The sequence below is a fragment of the Typopeltis vanoorti genome, chromosome 23 (genome assembly GCF_054136105.1).
Source record: "Typopeltis vanoorti isolate ZY-2024b chromosome 23, IOZ_Tvanoo_1.0, whole genome shotgun sequence".
Classification (NCBI taxonomy): Eukaryota; Metazoa; Arthropoda; class Arachnida; order Uropygi; family Thelyphonidae; genus Typopeltis; species Typopeltis vanoorti.
The window spans coordinates 23,620,262-23,646,089 of NC_143571.1; the positions used below are offsets into that span (position 1 = coordinate 23,620,262).

At 34.5% G+C, this 25,828-nt stretch overlaps 1 protein-coding gene across 1 annotated transcript in view; it reads left to right on the forward strand.

Moving 5' to 3' along the window:
• Ras64B (ras-like protein 2) overlaps positions 1 to 25,828 on the forward strand; it is a 150,300-nt gene that overhangs the window by 99,745 nt on the left and 24,727 nt on the right. Inside the window, exon 5 of the mRNA XM_090412747.1 lies at positions 4,516 to 4,634. Coding sequence (XP_090268873.1) covers positions 4,516 to 4,634 — 119 coding nt within the window. The remainder of the gene's footprint in view (positions 1 to 4,515; positions 4,635 to 25,828) is intronic.

Consider the following 25,828-nt stretch of genomic DNA (forward strand, 5'->3'; position numbering starts at 1 on the left):
TGAAACTTGGTTTGATGAAGGAATGTATTGTCACTGGAATAGAATGGAAGGGTGGATAGTGAACAAGACTTGGGTGGGGGGTTAAATATTGCTGATGATAGCAAAAAAATTGTAATCAGCAAAAGTTAAGCATACAGGTAGAGTTAAGGAAGATAGTGTATTTGAAACAAACTATTTGATGTGAGACTAAAGCTGGTAGAGAGTAGAGACAGGCCAGAAGGAATAAAAGATGTGAATGACTTGCATTGGCAGATTAGTTCAGTGAGCACAGGTCGAGTAATCACTATTGGAGATTTAAACTATAGGGACATAGATTGGAAGAAGGAAAGGCATGTGGAGGGAAGAAATTGGAATTGATGCAGATATTAAGAGATGATCATTTAAAGCTGTATGTGATCAAAAGTAGACAGAGGATGCTCTCCTTTATTTATTAAAAGCTTTCTGTCTAACTGAGTTTTCAAGTCAGGGTAAGAACTTTGCTATCTCGACCATATCATCAAGAACAGGGTGCTCCCCAGGGCTCTGTCTTAAGTGTGAAACATTTTGATATCAACGTTAACCCAATCACTAAACACCTTCCTCCTACTGTTGGCAAGACAACTTCAACAAGCAATTGATCTCTTCTTGGGCTATTATAATGAATTCAGGTTTTCAGCAGAAAAAAACTGTCTGTATACACTTCTGCTGAAAATGCACACCCTTCATCCAGATCCTGTATTAAGAATGGGGCAGACTTTTATTCCAGTAACAACAGAAACCAAGTTCTTGGGACTCATCTTTGACAGAAAACTTATTCCTTGCACACATTCATTATATAAGGGAAAAGTGCAAGAGAATGCTGAATCTTCTTTCCACTTTACCCTCTACCGAATGGAGTACTGATCAAGCTTCATTGTTTTGTCTTTATTGTGGAACAGTCTTCTGCCATGTGTTTTCCAAGGAATACAACCCACAGCTTTTCAAGTCAAATGTGAATAAGTTTCTATAAGTTGACCAACCTCTCATGGATGAGTTTCTATTAAAAAAAAAAGTTGCAGAGAGTGAGTTAAAGTGGATTCCATACCCTTTCATTTAGAGACTGATTTTTTATTTATTTATTTATTTATTTTTTATATATACTATACAAAATCACCTAATTGTATCACCATTCTCTGACAAAAACGTAATTGACACCTTTCGCTGCATCCAGAAGACATAGTTGGGACATTATGGTATTAGCATAGTGCTATTTGATTGTTGATACTAACATAATTCATAGGTAATGAGAACTTATTATACACATAAATTATGTAAAGACAAAGCATTTAATAATAAAGCACTTGCAGTTTTATTCAGATGTTATAATTTAATTTTTATTTCAGTCACTTTTCCCTTTTTAAACTTCTCTTAATATGTGCTTTTACATCCTTGTAATGAGCTTTGTGTTCCATTGCCACTAAAAGGGATGCATGAAGAGGAAGTAATATGTGTTCTTTTAGTTTGGAGTTAAACTATAAAGGAGCACTGAATATCTTCTGTGCATGCTTTAACAGATAAAGAAGAGTGAAGGATACCAAGAAAATGTAAGTTGCAGAAAATAATTGTCTCTGCAAAAGAGAATGGAGTAAGAGATGGGTCATTAATGAACCCAAATGCCCTCTTATATACTGAGTCAAGTATTTTTAGGAAACTCTTAGGGGGAAACACCCAAAATGTGATAACATTATATACTGGTTGGATGGATTTGTGAGTTTTACACAGTCAAGCTGTTCAAAATTCAAATAATATTTTGAGTAAAAGAGAACCTAATTTTTTGAATGATAAGGAAGTGATATTTGTAAATATCTTTATGCCAAGAAAGAGATTAGAGGTTACAGTAGTCCCAAGAAGAGAGATGTTATCTTGTTGAGAGATTTGAGTATTTGTTAAAAGTGGAAGAAAATTTTTTTATGAGTTATATAGCAGGATTGAGTTTTATAGTTCCATTAAAAGAATGGTTTGGAGTCTGAGTTTAGGATTATCGACATTGATATTTTGGAAGTTTTGGTGATTATGTAGTGCAATGTTTGTCAAATGAGAGAGGAGTGCATTATATGTACTATCATCAGCAAAACTGTATATTGGATTTCCATTTGGATGGAGAAGGGATCTGGTTATTGATATATATAAAATGAAGAGAATAGGTAAAAGAACAGTCTTATGAAACACTAGCATTAATTGTAAAGTTTGAGGATAAAGATCCAGGCACTGCCATACAGTTTGACCCGAAAGAAAGCTGACAACTCTATCGCAGAAGTTAACACAGACCATACAGTGGGAGACAGACCATGCACCTTGTCTTAGGGATATCAAGAATAATCACTTGATAAGACATCTGATCAAGTTTGACCTATTAAGTATACTCCCACTGCATGGTCTGTCTTTTACCTCCTGCATCAGATTGCCAGCTTTGATGGGATAATTATAAAAATAAATATTGAGGCAGAAATTGATGCTAAAAAACTTATTGGAAAAGCTATTACTTATTATACATTAACAGAATTTCATAAAATAAATTTTCTTCACTGATTACTCAAAACATGAATGAGCTAATGAGATAAACTTTAGTATTCAACAACCAGGTATCTATATTGTAACTTAATGTTCTCCAGTGGAACTTGGTAAAATATTTGTAAATACTCAGAAAGCAAAACAATGAGAACTTTTGGAAATGTAAAAAACATATTTGGCTCTGGGGATAAGCTATGTAGAAAAGGTCACAGGTATTTGAAATTACAAACCAAAAAAAAAAAAGAAAGTTTACTGAATGAGACTAGATGGAGGAAAATGAAATTCTTAAGACATGTGCCAAGAGAAGGACTGACTAATATGATCATCACTGAAAACCTGCAATGAAGAAGCCAACAGAAATATCATTATATAAAAGACATAGACCACTGGACAGGCAAATATACCATTCAGAATTTTAGAGATGCAAGATAAGAACAAGTGGAGAATAGTGGCCACCAGCTTCTGGATTAGAGAGAGAGAGAAAGCACCTGAATATTAACATAAATATGCCTACAGTCTCATAAATAATACTTAATAATGGTGTCCAGTGTCTAGACAGTTTAGAGCACTCTTTTTAGCTTAGAACTATAGATTTTCTTTTAATAAAAGGAAATGGCTTCTTTGAAACTATTATGTAGCAATAACTGATAAAAAAAAAAAAATCCTTCAAGGATACTTGGCATGTACATCTGTTTTTGGGGGATGTGCTTACTTCTGTTAAATGATAGAAGTATCATATAATAGTATCGTATTATACTGTATTTAATACTTGAGTTATACTTTGTCTCTAAAGCATTATCATGGTTTTCTCCTGGTAATTAATTCCATTATTACTGATGTTGTAAGTGAATTCTTACAATCTTAGAAGTTTGACTTATTAAAATCTGTCTTAGAAATGTTATTTGCTTTGTGTGGGCCAATTTAGTTCATTTTTATAAGAAACAAGTCCTGTACATTTTTTTGTTTACTTTTAGTCATCATGAGAATTCCAGCAATTTAAAATGTTCTTTAGTTGAATTCAGATCTTATGAAGTAAAGGTGCATCATTTTTTTGATTTTTATACATTTGAATAATAGTAGTTTTCCATTAACAGTGCCCACCCAACAAGATGAAGTTTTATGATAATTATTCTTCAAACATTACAGGTGAAACATTACAAGCAAAAAATCACATGTATTTCATATGCATACGTACAAATTAATTCTGGCTAAAATAATGACATCATTGTTAACTCAAAGCTTACTTTTCTGAATACTTTATATAACAAACTTTCCAAAAGTTTCTAAAACATCTTAAGATGCACATCTATTAGCTGTTTTCTGAATTTGTTTTTGATATGTAGTACTTCAAATCTGAAAGCAGAAAATCATGTGTATGTATATCTGCAAATGACTTGTAATGACTTCATAAGATTTGTATTGCAGATTGTCTTTTATCAGCAAATTTCATTTCCGTTAAGCAACTATAAAAAATGTCATTTTACATTTTCTCACAAATTCTACTACTTTATTTTTCTTGGATGTAGATTACCCTATGCTCATATTACAGAAACAGATTTTTGATCTTATGACAGCTAATTTATCTTGTTCTGAGAGAAAGTGATTTGCAGGTTGTATTTTGAGTCTCACAATGTATGTAATGAATTTAATTGAAATTCTTGTGATCTTTTTATGATGATGAAGTTCTTTGATTGTCAGACATTTGTGAATAATGCATGAAAAGATGAAGCAGATAAAGAATTGGGTTACTGTATTGTTTTCTAAATAAAAATACATCATATGTGCATGTTCCATGTTTCATTTGAAGTATTATATGCACACATGCTTTGTTAATTATGAAATAATTTATTCCATGATGATCAACTCTTATTATAATTATGTATGCTAAGCATTATTATATACTTGTGATAGATTTATGGTTATTATGCTAAAATTTCATATATTACCTTTGCTTCACAGAGAACTAAAGAGCTTTCTTCTGCTTAGGTGTCAGCAACAGAGGCTCAACAATTAACACAACAGCTGAAAATACCTTACTTAGAATGTAGTGCAAAGCTGAGACAAAATGTAGATGCTGCTTTCCATGACCTAGTACGCTTAGTTAGGTAAATGCTCAGTATTTCTTCTGTTTATTATGTTACTTATAACATTCAAGAGCTGTTGATCTTCATTTTTAATAATTGTATTTAGATTAAGAAATCCCTAGAATATTAGTTACTGCTTTGTGGAAGACAGTATTTATTGCCTCCAACAACGCATTGCTACGCAACGGCTACAATTACATCAAGATGGTGTCGTTATGAACTTATCATTTGTAACTTTAACCAAAGAAGCCACAAGTGCATTAAGTCAGGACACAACTTTGCTGTTACTCCTAAAGAAATTCCAAAAGCCAAAATAATGGTTTCCGTTGAACGCGGGATATATACGACCTGCCTCCAGCAATAACCACTAATATTTGGTTAGACGTGGTCAACATCCTAGTCCATTCTAAGCCTTTCAAAAATAATATCCCACATAAAGAAATCATGGCTGTAAAAGAGCTACACAATAATAACTACATTACCATAGCCAAAGCAGACAAAGAAAATACAACTGTAGTGATGGATACAATAGAATATGAAAGCAAAATGCACGCACTTCTCCAAGACCAGTCAACATACCAAATTATAGATCGGGATCCCACCAACTCACAAAAGAATAAGATGTGCAAATTATTCAACAAAGTCACTTCCTGGCCTAAAGAAACATTCAACAAACTCAAGCTCTTCCATGTTAAAACACCCAGGATGTATGGAGCTCCAAAAATTCGCAAACAAGGTACACCTTTATGCCCTATTGTAGATAGTATAAACAGCCCTACATATAAACTTGATAAACATTTAGCCAAACTACTAGCCACTTTCACAAACAATTCTCCCTTTATATTGTAACTTAATGTTCCCCAGTGGAACTTGGTAAAATATTTTTAAATACTCAGAAAGCAAAACAATGATAACTTTTGGAAATGCAAAAAACATATTTGTCTCTGGGAATAAGCTATGTAGAAAAGGTCACAGGTATTTGAAATTGCAAGCCAAAAAAAAAAAGAAAAAAGAAAGTTTACTGAATGAGACTAGATCGTTAAAAATTCATCATCAAATTCCTGCCATGTACTCTCAAGGGGTGTATAGGATATGATAGTACTACGTGAAAAATTTACATCATTACTAACTCCCTATCTACAATTTTCCTCCAAATCAGTCTGTTACTTGTCAAGATTCCAACATTATCAGATCTTATATTTCTATCATCTAAGGCACTCTGTACCGTATCAATCCACCTATATCTTGGTCTTCCTCTGGGTCATTTTCCTGCCAACTTGGCAGAGAACACTTGTTTTGCTAATCTTTTCTTGCACATTCTGTTTAAGTGACCATACCACCTGAAATTAGCTCTGCTAACGCCTTTCTGGATGCTGACAATGTCAAGTTCTTTCTTAATATCCTCGTTTTTAATGTGATTGATGCCATCTGTTCATGCCTCTAATCTTTCTCAGGACTCTCATATCTGCAGTCTCTAGTCCTTGTTAAGTGCTTTACTTCTGACCCAGCTCTCAGATCCATAAGTTAAAACTGGTTTGAACACTGTCTTGTATACAGCTAATTTAGTGTTCTGACTAATTTCTCTCTTTCCATATGAATTTATTCAATTGACTTCCTACCATACCAGCTTTGTTGATTCTGTTGTCTATTTCCATATTTAATTTACCATCTTCACTAAAAATCGTGCCTAAGTAGGTGAAATGTTTTACTTGTTCCACAGGTTCTCCATTCACAATGCAGTTGACATTTTCAATGATTCTGCCTATTTTTATTGTCTTTGTCTTTTTATTGCTGACTTTCATACCATAACTATTACAACAGTTATTCAGTTTACTCAGGGAATCTTGCAGACTTGTAGCAGATTTATTTAGAAGTATAATATTGTCTGCATAAAGCAAAGAGCTGATACCAATTTTGATATCAGGTTTAATACCTCTTTCCTTCATAATATGATCCATATAGATAATGAATAACAGAGGGGATAATGTACATCCTTGTCTCACACCAGATTTAACATTAAACCATCTTCCTGTACTTCCTTCACTCCTAACTGCTGATTTACAATTCAAATAAAGATAAAGTATTGCTTGATATAATGCCTCATTGACACCATATAACTGTAGCGTATTGAATAGCTTCTCTCTTGGCACCTTGTCGTATGCCTTTTCCAGATCGACAAAACTTAAATACAGATATGTTGTAATACAGATCTTTGTGTTTATTCCCATGATTTCTCGACTATTTGTTGTAATGTGAAGATGTGATCCTGACAGCCTCTATTTGGCCTGAATCCAGCTTGTTCTTCACCAAGCTTTTCTTCCAAAATTCTTCTCAACCGTTTCTCAAGTATACTAGCATAAATCTTACCAGGAACACTCAGTAGGGAAATTCTCACATTCGGTTTCATTTCCCTTTTTATGTATGGGTACTATGAGATCTCTACTCCAATCATCGGGAATTCGTCACTCTGTCCACACCTTCTGAACTTTTGCAGTGCAGCCACTGTAAGACTTTTATACCACCATACTTCAGCATTTTTTGTCAAATATCATCTACTCCTACTGCCTTTCCACTTTCAAGCCTTTGATGGCTTTTTCTACTTCAAGTATGGATATGTATTCCTGACTGTATGCTTGTTGACTGTTTTTACCACTATGCTATCACAGCTTGTTTCATTTAGCAATTTTTTGAAGTAATTACTCCATACTTCAAGGATATCTTTTTCTCCTGTTTTCATGTCACCTTTATCATCTCTAATCTTTTACAGCACTCTTTCCTCAATTTCTGAGTTTCTTCAACAACCTCACCTACCTACCTAAAAAGTATTTTAGAAAACCACACCTTAAAAAGTTAAGGTTTAATGGTGAGTTTTGATATCACCTCACTATTCATGAGTGTACCATTAATTGCAACTCTTAATTTACTAAATTCACAATTTCACCCCTAATATATTTCAGCTATGTAAATTCACAGTACAGGCAGGTTATTTTACATGGAAAGGGAAAATATACAAACAATTAGATGGGACAGCTGTGGGATCCCCCCCCCCCCCAATCACACATCTTCCAGAAGCTTCCTTATCATTCTCGCTTTATAGAAAACCTACACATACAGGGAGATATTTACACAAACAATCACACCATCACTCATCTCAACAATATGGTATTCTAAAAACACTAACTCATAGAGTTAGAGCAATTTTTTCCAATGACATTGCTCTCGCTGCTGAACTTTCTCACCTACGTCACACCTTCCTGACTAATGGCTATAATCCCCATCTCAATGAACACAAAAAATATATCCAGCACTTCCGCAATGGCAAGTCGGGTCTAGCAGACCATGCTTTGGATACCCCTGCACACAGGATCGATTGGGAAAAAAAACAAAAGTGCTGCACAGAAGCTTTTACACGTCAGAGAGGTTGTTCCTGGAATCAACAGAAGCCTTGAAGCATACGCCAAACCTCAACAAGTATGGCTGTATAAATCTACTAAAGATTTGGGAGATAGTCATCGTAAGACCAAATTAACATCTGCTTTCTCTCTAGTTTTTTTTTTTCCCCCCAACTTACATGGCACCTAATTAGGACTTATCTTTGTGGTGCACGCCACGCTACAATTGCTTATACTTTTCCCATTGTTATACCAGATTGTGGTTGTCTCACTACTGTAACAAACTTTGTTTGTGTGCTCTGAAGATGCTGGATAGAATACCAGCAAAATATTAGCAATTAAGTCAATAAATAGTTATTTTCTTATCAATCTGTGTTCGCATCTGTACCGTTAAAATCCAATCAACAAGTATTTATTGCAATCCTAACAGATTTACCAGCCAGTGGGAAAAAATTTCTAATGTTAACTTTGTTTACTCGATCCTGTTTCTCCCTGATTGTGTGAAGGTGACATGAAGAACACACCACTTTTTCTGATCTCTCTCTCTCTCTCTGGATCAGGAAAACCCTTTTATTCCTCCATTCTTCTCCTCTTTTATTGTGCTGGATATTCCCTCTCTCCTTCACCTGGGTCTTTTTCTCTCCTGTCACATTTGCCAGGCTTTCTCTTGCACACTCTCTCTCTCATTCTGCACACCCTGTGCACATATCCAGACTATCTTAAGATGCATTTTCTGGATAATGATGACCTTATGAGGACAGGTTGAAGATTTGTGACTTACAGAAATTGGTCGACTGGGGAAAAAGGGGTGATATGATTGAGATATGTGTGTTACTGAAGGATTTTTACAAGATTAATACAGAGGAAATTTTTCAGAAATTTCCTCTGTATTAATTTATAAATTAATGTATAAATTTCCTCTAGTGGTGAGAAAACTAGGGATCATCCTTGGAAACTAAGCAAGAGTGTAGTTAGTGTGTGTTAAAACTAGATTATTTGCTTGGAGAGTGGTGAATGAGTGGATTGGTTGCCAGAGTCTGTTGTGGGTGCCATGTCTCTGAATGAGTTCAAACCAAAGAATGATAGATACTGCATGAATGTTGGATAGTGATAATTGTTTTAAGCACTTTCGCTCATAAACATGTTTACATTTTGTTTCTTATGTCTTCTGGATTTACCTTCAGTCTTCCTGAAAAATCTCATTTCAGCATTTTCGGTTGGCTGGATTGTTTGGTTGTTAAAGGTTGTGACTACTTACAGCTATGGATAGTTATACTGCTGAGATATATACTGACCAGTAAACTGACACTTTTGTTTTCCTGTTAATTTCTTTGTTAAGAAATTCCTATGTAGTTGTATAATCTATCTTCATGCTGATGACTTTTTCTGAAAGTATTTTTATTGATAATTAATTTATTTAAAACTTGCTAATTATTATAGATATCTTGAAGCTTATTTTTTTATTATGTGAATCCCACCCATGAAAGTTTGCAAATATAGCATACATTTTGTACCAGTTAAGTGGACTAGGCTTAATCTGGTGCCCTTCTCTAGAGGTAAAACACTGTACTTTCTTCATATCACTTTGATTCTTCAGTAAGTAGAGTAGCAAGAACTTCCACCTGAGCATATTCCCATTGAGAATTACACTTTTTTTTTCTTCTCATGAACTATTGTAAAAACTCGATGTAGCTTAAACTCCAAAGCACATTACATCGATTTTTTACATAGGTCAAGTCCCATGAGAACTGTAAATAACCTTGTTTGTTTCTATGTATATTTTGCAAAATATTAATGTAGTTAACCCTGTGGGAAGTGAATATATTTACTGTTTTAACGTCAAAAACAAAGGCAATGCTTTCCCAGGGAAACTTTGTATATATGTATATAGTTATGTGTAAGAGTGCAGGAAAAGTTGTTTACTAGTTTTGTATATAAGAGTTGCTTACTGCGCTAACACCTTTAAAGATAGTATCTAAGAGTGCTGCTAGGTTTAGTGAAGTTTCCGCAGCCCCGAAAGAACAAGCAAAGTATCAAAGAGGTCCGCTAGTTTTAGAGACAAGTTTCCGCACCTGGCAAAATACGATCAAAAGAATGCACAGAGAAGAACAACGATCGGGTCAAACTTAAAAGAAGACGAGAGTCATGCCGAATTCTTTGGGGTTTGCTACCCTTAGTGCAAGGTCGTGAGATCACAAAATAAAAGGGACTGAGCCAAGCATAAGGGGGTCCCGGGTTCCAGTCGTTGCCAGAAAGAGGAGCTTCCAGGTGAGAGAGAGAGAGGACTTCCAGGCCAGAGAGAGAGATCCTGGTTGAGAGTTGGTGGCAGTTTCAGTTTCTTGGAGACGGCAGTCGTCCAGGCATTTTCGGCGAGCCCAAGCAGAGGAAATAAGGCGATGTAAATTACCCAAAGCAACTTTGCTCAGAAGATTTTCTTTTTTCTCCATGGGAGAACAACCTTTTGCCGGTCGCAGTCCACAGCCCACTATTTTTCCAATGAGATATTACTGAAGGCAGACATTCCTGAGGAAGCTCAAGATCTGAGATGAAAGAAATGCCATAAGACTGTAAAGAAAGACTTTTGACTGAATGTGTGATGCAGAGTCTTTTGTAAGTTCAAACCTTTTGTATATTCCCTCTCATAGTAGGTTGTAGATGGACTTTTAAGAGATTGTTCAATAGTAATAAGAAGTGTCTTTAAGAGAATCAATTGGCATGTTGGAAGTTGATATAAAAGTTGTAAAGATAACTTAACAGAGAGTTAGCTGACCTCTTTGCAAGCAAACTAGAAGTTTAATAAGTTGAATTTGTAAGCAGGGAGTAAATAAGATTGTGAGTTAAAGAAGTTAATTCGTGTTAAAGTAAATAGGTTATAATATGCTAAAGATTTTATAAATGGATAGAAAAAGCAATCTCCCTATTGTTTAATTCACGTATAATTTGTAAATAAATGTGTTTTAATTATTTGTTAAGAGTGCTGCCTGATCTTTTATTTTACAACTGCACTGTTCTTAAATAAATCAGACTTGTGAGCGAGAAATAATTTAAGGCAATAAAAACGCAGTTCAGTTACTTACGAACCACGACTATTAAAGTAAACATTGATTAAAGAAACTTAGCTTGTGAGAGAGAGGGAAAGCTACCGGCAGTTTTATTTAGTCATATGCCAATGAAATGATATGTTGGTGGCACAGTCTGACAAAATAAATTTCCAGTATTCATAGGCATTCGACTAGTAAATACTGAAGGTGGATAATCATAGTACCCAGTAGAGTAAATGAGAAAGGATAAGAGAGAAAAAGTGCATTAGAGTAAAGCTATAAAGAATTAGGAATAGAATAAAGAAGAGAGTAAAGATAAAGAGATATTACATATATAGGCAGACAAAAGAAGATATTACAATACTGCAGAACCAATGGATATTACACTATGATCTTATTTTTTTTGGTTTGAAGCTAACTGCACGGATTCCACAATCTTCATTAGCCAATTACCTATCAGAAATACTTTGGTTTTCACTGCAGGCATTGATGATATTGTCTGTCAGGATACAGCAAACACTAATGGACTGAGAGTGTAAGCCTTTCTTTTTATTCCCTGCTGATTTCATATATTATTCTGATTTACTAATATTATCAGATATGAATTGCTTGGTTTAAATTTTCTTCCTCCTTTATGTAATGCTTCCTTTCCTATAGTTCATTCCACAGTACTAAAGCATTTTTCAAGAACTGAGAAATGATATTTCTTCTACTTGTTCTTTGATTCTCTGCCTGAGTCTAGCTTCTGATATCCGGGCTACCTAACAGCTAGTTAGAATATGTAACTGAGGAAAGATTATTACAAAATGAATCATCAGAGTAAAGATGACATTAAACCACTGTACCTTGACATGTACATCCATATTACATGTTGCAAAGTGTCAGCATAACCTTTGGATATTATAGAAATAATATGGATATGAAGCATATATTTTTGATATATTTTATCCATGTGGCCGTTTGGATGGTCAAATTGAAGACATAGATATTCAGGATGTCTGTACTTAATTACTCTGAAAAATCTTTACGTGAAGTACCCAACAATAGAACTGTGATTGAAAATACCTAGGTGGAAAGCAAGTATGAGTATCATTTTAATATGCAAGGTATAAAAATTCATATTGAAACCTGAAATATGAAAATAATGGAGTAGCTGATATTCGTTCTAGTTTTCTTAAATTTGAAGGTATAAAATTTTTAACCACTGCTTTACCCACTGTACAAAAATTGAGAAAGTGTAGATTTCAGATGATACTCTCATTGTACAAGTTTAATAATTCAAGGAAAAGAAGGAGTAGCCATTGTATTCAACATAAAATATGAGGCTAATCTTCTTGAATGGCAGTCAGTCTCAAGTAGAGTAATGTGGGCAAATATGAGAATGGGGAACTGGACAATAAGACTTATTTGTGCCTATGGTTCTACTAAGGTAGAAGTGGAGGAATTTTTTGAGGCTTTAGAAAAAGCAACTGACACAATGAAAAAGGAAAAGTTGGTCCTTGTTGGGGATCTAAATAGCAGAGTAGGAAATGATTGTGAGACATACAAAAATATTTTGGGAAAATTTGGAGAAAAGAGCAAAGCTAATAATAATGGCAAATATCTGTTGAATTTCTGCTCAGGACATGGACTGGTTATTACTAACACCATGTTCCAACATAAAAATGTGCACAAATTCACATGGACAGAAGAGGCTAGGAATAAGAAAAGTCTCATTGACTATGTTATTGTTGATAGTGATGTTTTCTCCCTGGTGCAGGACACCAGAGTGTACAGAGGATTTGAAATTGGAAGTGATCACTATTTAGTCTTGAGCAGGATAAAATTGAATTTCATATTGAAAAGAATAACATGTAAGAAAGTTTTAAAGCGAATAAAAGTTGAGCAGCTCTCAGATGTGAACTGTAGACTAAAATACAGAAAGATTATTGAAAAGAAAATGAAAGAGTTTGAGAACAGGAATCAAGCTTTGGAGATTCAGTGGCAAACTCTGAAGAAAACATTGATTGATTCAGCTAGAGAGGCATGTGGTAAAGTTGTCTGCAAGGATAGAAAAATTTGAACTCCATGGTGGACACAGGAAGTTAAAGAGGCAGTGAAGGAAAAGAAGAAAGCATATCAAAAGTTCCTGTCAAATTAGTCAGCTTGTGCTCTTAGAGAATATAGAGACAAATGCAAGAATGCTAAACACTGTGTAAAACTAGCTAAACAAAAGTCATGGGAGGACTTTGGCAAGAATATAGAAAATGAATATCAAGAAGGTGGCAAAATATTCTGGAGGTTGTTGAAGAAGTTTAGGAATGGAGGAAAGAAAGCTGTAAAAGGAGTTAGAGATGATAAAGGTGACATGAAAACAGTAGAAAAAGATATCCTTGAAGTATGGAGTAATTACTTTGAAAAACTGTTAAAAGAAACAAGCAGTGATGACAGCACAGTGGTAAAAAACACTGACCAGGCATGCAGTCAGGAATACATATCCATACTTGAAGTAGAAAAAGCCATCAAAGGCTTGAAATGTGAAAAGGCAAACGGAGTAGATGATATTCGACCAGAAATGCTGAAGTATGGTGGTATAAAAGTCTTACAGTGGCTGCACTGCATAGTTCAGAAAGCCTGGACAGAGGGACGAATTCCCGATGATTGGAGTAGAGCTCTCATAGTACCCATATATAAAAAGGGAAATAAAACTGAATGTGAGAATTACAGAGGTATTTTCCTACTGAGTTCCTGGCAAGATCTATGCAAGTATACTTGAGAAACGGTTGAGAAGAATTGTGGAAGAAAAGCTGAGTGAAGAACAAGCTGGATTCAAGCCAAATAGAGGCTGTCAGGATCAAATCTTCACTTTACGACAAATAGTCGAGAAAGCATGGGAATATAACAAAGATCTGTATTTAAGTTTTGTCGATTTGGAAAAGGCATATGACAAGGTGCCCAAGAAAGAACCTATTCAATACGCTGCAGCTATATGGTGTCAATGGGGTATTAGATCAAGCAATACTTAGTCTTTATTTGAGGTGTAAGTCAGCAGTTAGAATTGAAGGAAGTACAGGAAGATGGTTTAATGTTAAATCTGGTGTGAGACAAGGATGTACATTATCCCCTCTGTTATTCATGATCTATATGGATCACATTATGAAGGAAAGTGGTATTAAATGTGATATCAAAATTGGAGATGTTAATGTCAGCTCTTTGCTTTATGCGGATGATGTTGTACTTCTAAATAAATCCGCTATAAGTCTACAAGATTCTCTGACTAAATTGAATAACTGTTGTAATAGATATGGTATGAAGGTCAGCAATAAAAAGACAAAGACAATGAAAATAGGCAGAATCATTGAAAATGTCAACTGTGTTGTGAATGGAGAACCTGTGGAACAAGTAAAACATTTCAGCTGCTTAGGCACGATTTTTACTGAAGATGGTAAATTAAATATAGAAATAGACAACAGAATCAACAACGCTGGTATGGTGGGAAGTCAATTGAATAAATTCATGTGGAATAAGAGAGAAATTAATCGTAACACTAAATTAACCAAGACAGTGTTCAAACCAGTTTTAACTTATGGATCTGAGAGCTGGGTCAGAAGTTAAACACTTGACCAAAGACTAGAGACTGCAGATATGAGAGTCCTGAGAAAGATTAGAGGTGTGAACAGATGGCATCAATGGCAATATCATATTAAAAATGAGGATATTAGGAAAGAACTTGGCATTGTCAGCATCCAGGAATGCGTTAGCAGAGCTAATCTCAGGTGGTATGGTCACTTAAATAGAATGGGAGAGAAAAGATTAGCAAAACAAGTGTTCTCTGCAAGGTTGGCAGGAAAACGACCCAGAGGAAGACCAAGATATAGGTGGATTGATACGGTACAAAGTGCCTTAGACGATAGAAATATAAGATCTGATAATGTTGGAGTCTTGACAAGTAACAGACTGATTTGGAGGAAAATTGTTAGTAATGATGTAATTTTTTCATGTAGTACTATCATATCCTGTACCCCTTGAGTGTACATGGCAGGAATTTGATGATGATGATGGAATAATCAAAGACAAGTCATAAAAGATGCATTTCATAATATCATTCTGCAAAATTAAGTGTAATGCTTAATTTTGCAGTGAAGAATGTTCTACTAGAATTGAGCTGACTTTATGAAGTTTAGTAGAAATCTTTTTTTTCTCTTCACATTGGGCAATGAAATTCATATACCACCTAAGAAAACTGTGAGGAAGACTATTATAAAGAACAGAGGTAGACAGACTAAAGAAGTGGATTTAGTATAAAGTTGAACTGTATATGCAAGACTTGACAAATTATGCAATATCCTACTTGCCATGAAAAAAAATATACTCAACCAAGACAAACCCCCCCTTTTTTTTTTTAATGATAAGTCAATAGAAGTTCCCTAAGATGATTATTGGTTCGGTATTGTGTTTGGAGAACATTTCCTTTGTGTGAGAACCATTCCATGAAAGAGGAGTCCATAAACAAGAATAGAAAGACCAGTAAAAGCAAGCATTAATTTTTGATACTGGAATGTCCCCTTTATTTTATGCATATTTTTCTTAAAGCAAAAAAAGATTTTGTTTAGAAAGTTTTTATTAAATATAAAAATATTCTCTTTTGTCCAGATTGCAGCTGCTTGCCAGCTGGAAAAATCTTGCCACTGGCAATTATCAAGAGTATTTGTTGAGTCCTATGTAGGGGATATGTTGATCAGCAGCTGCTCATGTTTTTATCATGATCATAGGATACTGGAAGAATGATAGTGGTGGCCAGTTCAGTAAAGTGATGTCATGGAAATATTTGTAGAAAATGCAGAAACTGAGGCTCTATGAAGAAAGTGGATTGAGAGAGAGTGCATAGATGAGTCATCTACTAAAGGGAAGGTGCTAAAGGTGCAAGTCAGCCCACGAAGAAAAATTTGATCTTGACTGGAGATCTGAATATTATCAAAAGTAAGGGCGAGTGAAATGAAATCTTCCTTAGAACAAATAAGATAGGACTGTTTAGCCGTGTTGCATTTCTATAGACTATTTTCACTCCATTGCAGGATGGTAAGGAGATCAATGTTTGGAGGGACACTGATTATGGAATCTTGGATCATTTGAGCACTACAATGCTTGTTAAATGAAGAAAAGAATGCTATATTGTCATTAGCTAAACTATGGTTATGATTTAACATTAGTGAGCAGAATGCCATTAATGACTAGTCTTTGTTATGGTTTTCTGAAAATAGGTAACTGAACTGGCAACCTGGTTTCAAAGGACAAAATGTAATAAGATAATGGCTTGGTAAGGAGACCTCTGCTTTTCTGAACTACAGTGTCTCACCATGGTTCAGAAAAGCACAGAGGCCTCCAAAGTACAACTAAACATGAAGCACAGTGGTATCTCGCTAATCCAAACTAATAAAAACCGTGCTCGTTCGGATTAGAGAATTTACCCCCAAGAGACAACAATAACTAGCGTTTAAGACAAAAATAATCAGATTCTAATGATACTTCAATTTAATTCTGTAAATAAATGAAGTAACTAATAGAAAAAAGCTACTGTACTGTAACGTAAAAATTTAGTTTGTATGTACTGTATTGTTGAGGATTCTGATTTAATAAAATTGCATAGTTCGGTACATAATTTAATTTGCATAAAAAAAATCACTTTGTTGTACAGAACACGAAAAAAAAAAAGTAACTTTTGCTTCTTGGAACTAAACTTTTTCGAATGCTTCTTCTCAGAGCTGCATTAGCAATAAAAATTTTGTGGAATGGCGTATCATTCTGCTTAGCCCATTCTATACACACATTAAAACTATCAACTGCCTCTTCATGTTTTACTTTTTTTTCTTTGAGTTCTTCATCATCATCATCGTCTTCTAATTCATTCTGTAATGTCATATTTATAATTTCATCATCTGATTTGATTTCGAATTCACTTTCGGTTCTACCTGTAATCCATTCCGCAACATCTGGATTTATATTTTTAACTAAATTATGCACGTTTTAAATTTCCTCATTTTGTGTATCACCGTAGTTATCTTAGTAAATTCTAGAAGGTTTTTTCCATGATGCTCGCATTGCTTCAGGTTCGACGGCTTTCTAAACAGCAGCAACTGAGAATGCTACATCCTTCAAATTTATATTTTTTATCGATGTGATAACGTCATAATTTTGGAAAATTTCATTTAAATGCAGGTCTTTACGCTATTTTTATTTAATGGATTGTATTATGTTCTGATCCATTGGTTGCAACAATGGAGTACAGTTTGGAGGCAAAAACATAACCGTAAAATTTCCATCCTTACTAATCAATTCATCTGCCAGAGGATGTCTAGGACAGTTATCCAATAATAAAAGTGCTTTCTGTTCCAAATTCTGGAATTTTAAATAAGTTTTAACAGACGGTACGAAATCGTTGTGAAACCAGTTTGAAAAAAGTTCGATATTCATCCATCCTTTACGTTGACTTCGGTACAAAACCGGAAGTCAGCAGTTCTTAAATGGTCTTGGGTTTCTTGATTTTCCAATCATAAGTAACTTTAATTTAGGTTTTCCTGAGGCATTTGCACAAGGCATTATCGTGACACACTCTCTGGACATTTTTCGACCGGGTGCTGAGGCTTCATTTCTGTGAACTAGAGTTTTCTCTGGTAACGACCTCCAACAAAGACCACTTTCGTTTGCATTATAAATTTGATCATCGGTTAAATTTAATTCAAGAATTTTTTCTAAAAAAGCTTTTTGGAATAGTTCTACGGTGGAAAAGTCACTAGACAGTTTTCCCCTTGATATTGATAGGTACCGAATACTGTGGCGTGTCTTAAATTTTTCTAGCTAAATATCACTTGCTTTGAATTTCTGATCCGAATAAATTTGTGAATGGAAATGCTTAGCTTTCTGCTTTAAAATGTCTCCGGAGATGGGAGTATGATGACTTCTTTCTTGAAGAAACCACGTGTAAACAGCAGAATCAAGTAAAGAAAAATAAAATTTTTCAACTATTTTTTCAACAAAGGTTGAAAAATTTTAACCTTTGTTGAAATGAAGGTTAAAATCCTATCTTTGTTTTGTTTTTTTATGTCACTGATTGTAGATTTGCCGACATTGTGTTTAGTAGCAAGTTGTACGGCTGCTTCACACTTTTCCAGACGCTGAATTATTTTACACTTATCTGACAATGATAATGTTACGTGTTTTCTTTTATTAGCTTCGACCCGGTAGCCATTTTCACGAAATAAATTTTAGTGTTAAAAACAGTAAAATAAAAAATGAAGTTAATAAACAATAAAACTGTCACTTTTAAAATTTATCTGAAAAATAAAATCACTTACTAAAATAATCGATAATCATTCACTGAAAACTTACGAAAACACAAAACAATAAATGACAACTCAGACAACGTTTCATTGCAATAACCAAAGAAAAACTGAGCGTTATATACAACCAGGCTTTAGGCTAAGTCGTTGTTGTTGAAAGAACATAGAGATAAACACTGTGCAATACTGGTGACTAATCAGTTCATTAAGGACAGCAGTGATACATGGCGACAATACGATACGTACTGTACAGCATAAAAAAGCAAACATGAACACACAATAAATCAAAATGGGTCTACAGTATAACCGTACAATCGACAGTATGAAAAAAATACTGTACTGTAATAATAATAAAATAAATAAATAACATTTAAAATAATAATTATTAAATAAAAATAATAGTATATAAAATAATAATACGTAATAAATAAAACTTTTTTTTTTCTTTCAAACCACAGTTCGGATTACTGGAGGGTTCGGACTAAAGAGGTCGGATTAGCGAGATATCACTGTATTATTTAAAGATAAAACATGAATCATCTGCCATCCTCAGCAATTATATTCTGTGCCAAAGCATGCTAAACCTAAAATCCTCCTCTTTATAATATGCCTCTGGTTCAAAATTTCTTGCCACTGTTGCTTTCGTTTGCCACATTCTGGCTTGTTTGATTAGCTGTCTCATTCTAATTATGCAAACAATAATATCCTTGAAGACCTCAGTGTTATAATTCAAACTGACTTCCTTTTTCTACCTTCACAGATCAATCTGTTAGTTCCTTACTAACAGAATTCCAGATAATCAATAATCCTCACCAGTTCTCTTAACACCCTGGACCATATTTTTTTAACCAGCTCTTCCTCCAAATATGTCAGATGTCAGTTCTCCTCATGATAACTCTAAGCATAACTTTACATTTTTCACAGATTGATCTTCAACCATCCACTCTCATTTTTGTATCCTTGGCACTACAGCATTTCCAATTAGGATTATCCCTTATGATTTCTATCTGTTTTCCATGATCTGATTGTTTTACACTATCCTAATACTTGCTCTGACTAAATAACTGAAATCATTACTGGAATTGAGGGCCTTCATCCCTCACTCTGGAAAACTTCTGACCATACATGCCTTGATTCTTCAAGTGTGACAAAACAGCCCAAGAATTTTGAGGTATGCTGAATTACCTCAAATGGCGGAAATCAAAAACCTCATGCTTTTTTATACTTGGCTTGCAAATCAGACTTTGAGGGTTTAAATGCTGAAATCTAGCTTATTTCTTTCAGCCAGGAACCTTCTGGTACTCAAAACTATTAGATACAACTACGAGGGATGTCCAGAAAGTAAGTTCCGATGGGCTGTCAGAGAAACAAAAATATGCTCACAAAAAAACTTTATTGGAAATTAAAGTAGACATCTTTCACTACTTTTCTAGATAATTTCCACCACTGTTCAGACACTTATCATAACAGGGCACCTAGAGTTGTATACCTTCGTCATACAAGGTTGCCACCTGTGACGCAAACCACATATTGACTGCTTCTTTAACCTAGTCGTTTTCTTGAAACTACCGGCCACCAAGGAAAGGTTTCAAATGTTTGAGCAGGTGAAAGTCACTTGGTGCAAGGTCAGGACCATATGGGGGATGATGGAATTGTTCCCAGCCGAAGGTGATGAGAAGTTGTTGTGTTATGCCAGCTGTATGTTGTGGACGGGCGTTATCATGAATCAAAACAACGCCCCTGGTAAGCATGCCATGTCTTTTATTCTGGATCACACGACGCAGTTTCTTAAGGGTTTGGCAATACATACTTGCATTGATTGTGGAGCCTTGACCCAAGAAGTCTACCAGCAAAATTCCTTGTCTGTCCCAAAACACAGTGCACATGATTTTCCGAGTGGAAACAGTTGTCTTCAATTTTGTCTTGACTGGTGATGAGGTGTGCCTCCACTCCATGGACTGTTGTTTGGATTCAGGGGTTGCGTGCGACACCCAAGTCTCTTCCCCGGTGACAGGTCTGCTCAGGAAAGCATCACCATCTTCATGGTAGCGTGCCAAGAATTCCAACACACTGCCCAGCTGATTCACTTTGTGTTGTTCTGTAAGCAACTTTGGCACCCAGCGTGCACACAATTTCTGATAATTCAATTTCTCCGACACAATTTCATGAAGACATGAACATGAAACTTCTGGAAATTGCAGGGAGCATGACATCATAGTGAATCCTCTATTCTGTCGAATCTTCTCTTCAACTGAACGCACCAAATCATCACTCACTAAAGATGGTCGCCCGCTCCGTTCATCATTGTGCACATCTGTCCTTCCTTCATTAAAAAGTCTTGCCCATCTTCATGCCATTGAATCACTCATTGCATGTTCTTCATAAACCTCAATTGCCGATGAATTTCAGCTGCTTTAATTTTCTTTGCATTCAAGTAATGGATAACTGGCCTAATTTCACATGAGACGGCAATTCAATTTTCTTAGACGTTATAAACACACACTGGGAGAATGTCTGAAAATGGCACCAATGCTTGCTAAGGAATCAACAAATTCAGGACTGCAGTGCTCCATTGCGATTGCTGTGCTGCCATGAAAATATTTAAAAACAAAACTTACTTTCTGGACGTCCCTTGTACTTTCACATCGTGATAGTACCATGCTAACATAACTCTTGGCATTAGATTTCTCCAACTCTTATGTATTACAGCATGATACTATTCCAATACACTAGAACATGAGCAGTTCACTGTATACCTTGTGATCTAGAAAAACATAAGAAAAATCTTGTCACTATAGATACTAACAAGTTTTCTTTTCTTGTCCATATGTTAATTCACAAATTATGCTCAAAAGTTGTGCCCCAGAATTAACATCTATCCTGTATTGTCTCTTCAAATCTTCATACTCCTCTGGCATCTATCTAGTAGTATAGATGTTGACCAGAAGCTGCTCATGTTCTTACTTTCTTAGTAAGAAGCAGAGGAATGTTGGTGTCTAGGTAAGGCAGAAATTGAAAATCTACAAGAAAGTGAACCTGAGAGAGGGATTTTCAGCTAGTCAGACTGCCCTCTTCTAACCAGTATCAAACACAACACACATTCAGGGATGTTTTTGATGCACCACTCCAAATCTCTGAGGTTAGGTATGTTTGTGATTTGTAATGTTACCAGTTGTATTCGCATAGAAGTAATGTCTCGAATGGAACTGAATATATAGTATTTCAGAGGCTAAATAAGTGCTATGGATATGATGTTTTTGTACTTGGAAAGATTAGAGGTTCTAAGTTCGCCTAGGAGAAATATGATTTTGTCTGGAGAATCTTGGTGTTATTGAAGTAAGGGAAAGGGAGGTGAGATCTTTCTTGCAAGAATAAGAGGACTGAATTTCATTTTTGTAGCATTCAATTCATAAGGTTGCCACTGAAGAGCACTTAATTTACGGCATGAGTCATAGGAAGATCTTGAAGCCTGGAATGATTGTGCACTACATAGGGTTCCCAAATAAAGAAGAGAAATGGACTGTACTTTCATCAGTGAATGAGAAAAGGTAACTCATGTACAGGAGGAATGGAATCGAGTGAATAAAGATATAGAGCCCTTGTCATTACACTGATAGGGAAATCTCAGAGAAGGAAGCCATTCACTATGACATAATGAATCACAGAGAGGAAATTAGCAATACAGTTATAATGATTGGGAGTACATCACAGGAAGGTAGTATAAGTCTTGGAAAATGTTAAGTGAACCACATGAGTTGTAGCTTCTGTCCAAACCCATGGCATGTGTTCTGGAAAAGATAAATGCAACAATACTTGAGGTAAGGTTAAGAAAAATTGAAGCATAAGCTAACTTTGTGAATAGGGATTGCTAAGACAACATTTTTACTTTAAGACAAATAGTTAGGAAATATAACATAAATTTCTGTTTAAGTTTTAATGATGTCAAAAAGGTGTGATGAAATTGAGAATAGAACTGCTTGGAATACTAAAATTCATAATTGGGTGTAAATGGAATCTTATTGCATGCAATACATAGCATATACCTAAGTTGCTTGTATGGAGAATTTTTTCCTTCAGGAATCTTGGAATTTACATCCTGGTTTTTCATGCAGATTGTTATTTGAAATTGTGATTGAACACCTAAGGCTCTGTGACTAGTATATTATATGTGTTAATTGTTTGTGTTCTGGCTAGCCTGCCTGTTTTATGGGATGAAAAATTTGTGACTGGAAGAAAAAAAATATCCTACCATTTCCATAAGAGATTTTTTTTTCTTTTCATGCCAATCTATGAGAATTTACAGATGTAATACACTTTCCTCATAACCTTAATATTTAGTGTAATATAAGACTAGATTAAATCATAGCTTAGTAGTTAGAATTGCAGAATGTACAGAAAGAGTGATTGTTGTTAAATCAGACGTAAGGCAAGGTTAAACACCATCTCCACCATTATTGGTAATCTATACATAATTAAAGATAGAGATGTAAGGTAAAACATCTGGATGGATAGTTCACTTTTAAATGCCAACCTTAAGTGACTGTGTTATTAAATACTCGTGCTTCATTCCATGTCCGGACAGTTTATCGCCGACAGTTCATTGTGGAAAAATTGATTGCCGACAATTCATTGTGAGGAAAATTCATTATGGAGACTATTCATCACTGGAAATTTAATCATGGGAAAAATTAATCGCATGAAAATTCATCGTGGATATATGTGGAAAAAAAAATTTCCCATTTAAGAAAAATTAAAAAAATATTTCTTTTAAAAAATATTTTTTAAAAAATTATGTATAAAGTTATTCATATTCTTTCTTACTAGAGGCTTTGTAGATGAAATATTAATTGTTACAGAACTGGGATAGGATGGTGAGGGAGAAAGAGCACCATATTTAAGAATATTTAGGGAGAATAGTTATATCCAACTAACATCATGGCAATCTTAAGATGTAGCTTTTAGCCTAGTGATTACTGTCTAGTAACCAGAAAGGATTATTAAAGATCTCAGATTTCTGACAGCAATCAGCAGTTGTAATAATCGAGACTTATTTTTAGGGGGTAAAAGAACACCGTAAACGATATTATACATGAAAAGAATACATGAAATCTATTAGTGAAAATTAAAATTATTTGAACTGTATGTTATCCGCTAAAACAAGTGTTGTGCACCTAGAAGGCATGAATGTCGTGATGGTTCTCTCTGTTTTTATTTTATTTCTTCAAAATTGTACTATTAGCCACTTCGAAGGAGCAATTATTATTCTGTTGTTATTAAAACAACTTAAAAATTTCTCTTCAAGAGGAACTGGAATCAGTACAATCAGGCATCTCTCTATCAATATTTGTAGTCCTGAAAAGGATTGTTTTGATGATCATGAAAAGGAACACTTTTTATTTCATTCTGTTCAAAATAGACGGAATAATTAAATTACTTAACGAATTTGGATTTGGTGGTACCTCTCCTGCTTAATTTCGGGTTCTTCGAATAGACTTCTTTACAGAGGCATTGCTCGGCATTTTGCCAATAATGGCAGGAGATATTTTTGTGTATGCTTCCGTGATAATTCAGTGAGTCCCATTATTATAAAATAATGTTAATTATTTATCATTTGGGTTACTTGTTAATTGTTATTCTTCAATATCTATCTGTGTCAGACCTTCTGTATTTTTCTTGCTCTTTTGTCTTTATCCTTCCTATGTCTACTTTACTTCTACTCTGTTAAATCTTTCTGTTAAGTACTCTTTACCTTGTTCTAAATTAAGCCAATTAAATTGGTCCCCACTTGTAATCCTTTATACTTCCTACAAGTGTTTGTGCTATAATAAATTTAGTTTAATCCTTTATCCAAGTGTGAGCAAACAAAGTTTGCGCCTGAAAGTATCTTCAGGACTGGGGGTAAGGTGGTTCAACACCAGGAAATTTTTATAAAATTTTACCATCGAATTTTACAGTTAGTTGTACGCGCTCAATCTTTAATCTCATTAAGTAGCTTCACTGCTTCAACCTGTGGCATGTTACCCCATGATTATGTTGGCTAATTTGTTTAATAATGTTGTCGCCAGCTGTATGAATATGCACATGGCAATGCATTTTGCCAATATCACATAATTTAATGATTTATATTTATTAGGAAATAATATAAATGAGAAAATATACAAAATTTGCTCATTTGTAATAATCACAATTTAATTTCATTATTGGAATATTAACAGTTATCTGGTACAATTACTTTGGAAAAATAATGAATTAAAATAAAAAGAAGGTGCACACGTGTTACCTAGCAGTATTTGTGTCTGTGATAGTTTGGAATGGGGGGGGGGGGGTGAGCCATCAAAGGTGAAATACAATTTTAATTCTATTATGAAAATTTCGAAAATTTTCATAATAGAATTTTAAAATTTTTGATGCATGCACCTGTAAAAATAATCATATTAAAAAAATTCTGAATATTTTTACGTATTAATATTGCTTGTTAGTTTTTGTTTTCATACACGCAGTGTCTGCACTTGTGATGTGCTCGTTATGAAAATATTATGTTAGAAGTAATATGTAAGAAAGTAAAAATATTGAAGTACTTACTTAATTGATTATTTGTATTATTTATAAGAAAGTTTGTTGTATTTTTTTGTTGAATTTTGTGTTTGTGAAAGACTTTCTTCAGCGTTGGTGGATACAGCGAGTCAGCCATATTTTTACAATGCGTAGTTTCTAACGTTGTTGAAGTGCGCATGCTCCCGGAGTGAACTTGATGTTTGATTGACAGCTGACAAGAAAGCGTTGCGTATCCAAGTTACAGTGGTAAACAAGAGAGCATTCGGAAAGTTTTTTAGAACACTGGCCGAGGAATATTCAAGTTGGGAGGAACTTGATTTTTTGTGTGCGGCAGTTAAAAGGAAATTTCATATTGTATTCCGAAAAAGGAATAGTGGAAATAATATGTTTCAAGAAAGAATAAGTACAGAAGAAAAAGGAAATCTTGAAACTAAGTTTTTATAAACTGGCCGAGGAATATTCAAGTTGGGAGGAACTTGATTTTTTGTGTGCGGCAGTTAAAGGAAATTTTATATTGTATTCCGAAAAAGGAATAGTGGAAATAATATGTTTCAAGAAAGAATAAGTACAGAAGAAAAAGGAAATCTTGAAACTAAGTTTTTATAAACTGGCCGAGGAATATTCAAGTTGGGAGGAACTTGATTTTTTGTGTGCGGCAGTTAAAAGGAAATTTCATATTGTATTCCGAAAAAGGAATAGTGGAAATAATATGTTTCAAGAAGGAATAAGTAAAGAAAAGGGAAATCTTGAAACTAAGTTTTTATAAACTGGCCAAGATATATTCAAGTAGGAAGGAACTTGATTTTGTTTTGTGTGAGGCAGTAAAAAGGAATTTTAAAGGGATCCTAAGAAAATGAAGTACAGAATCTTGTAACTTCTGGAAAAGAGCCTTAACAGGAAGAGAAAAAGAC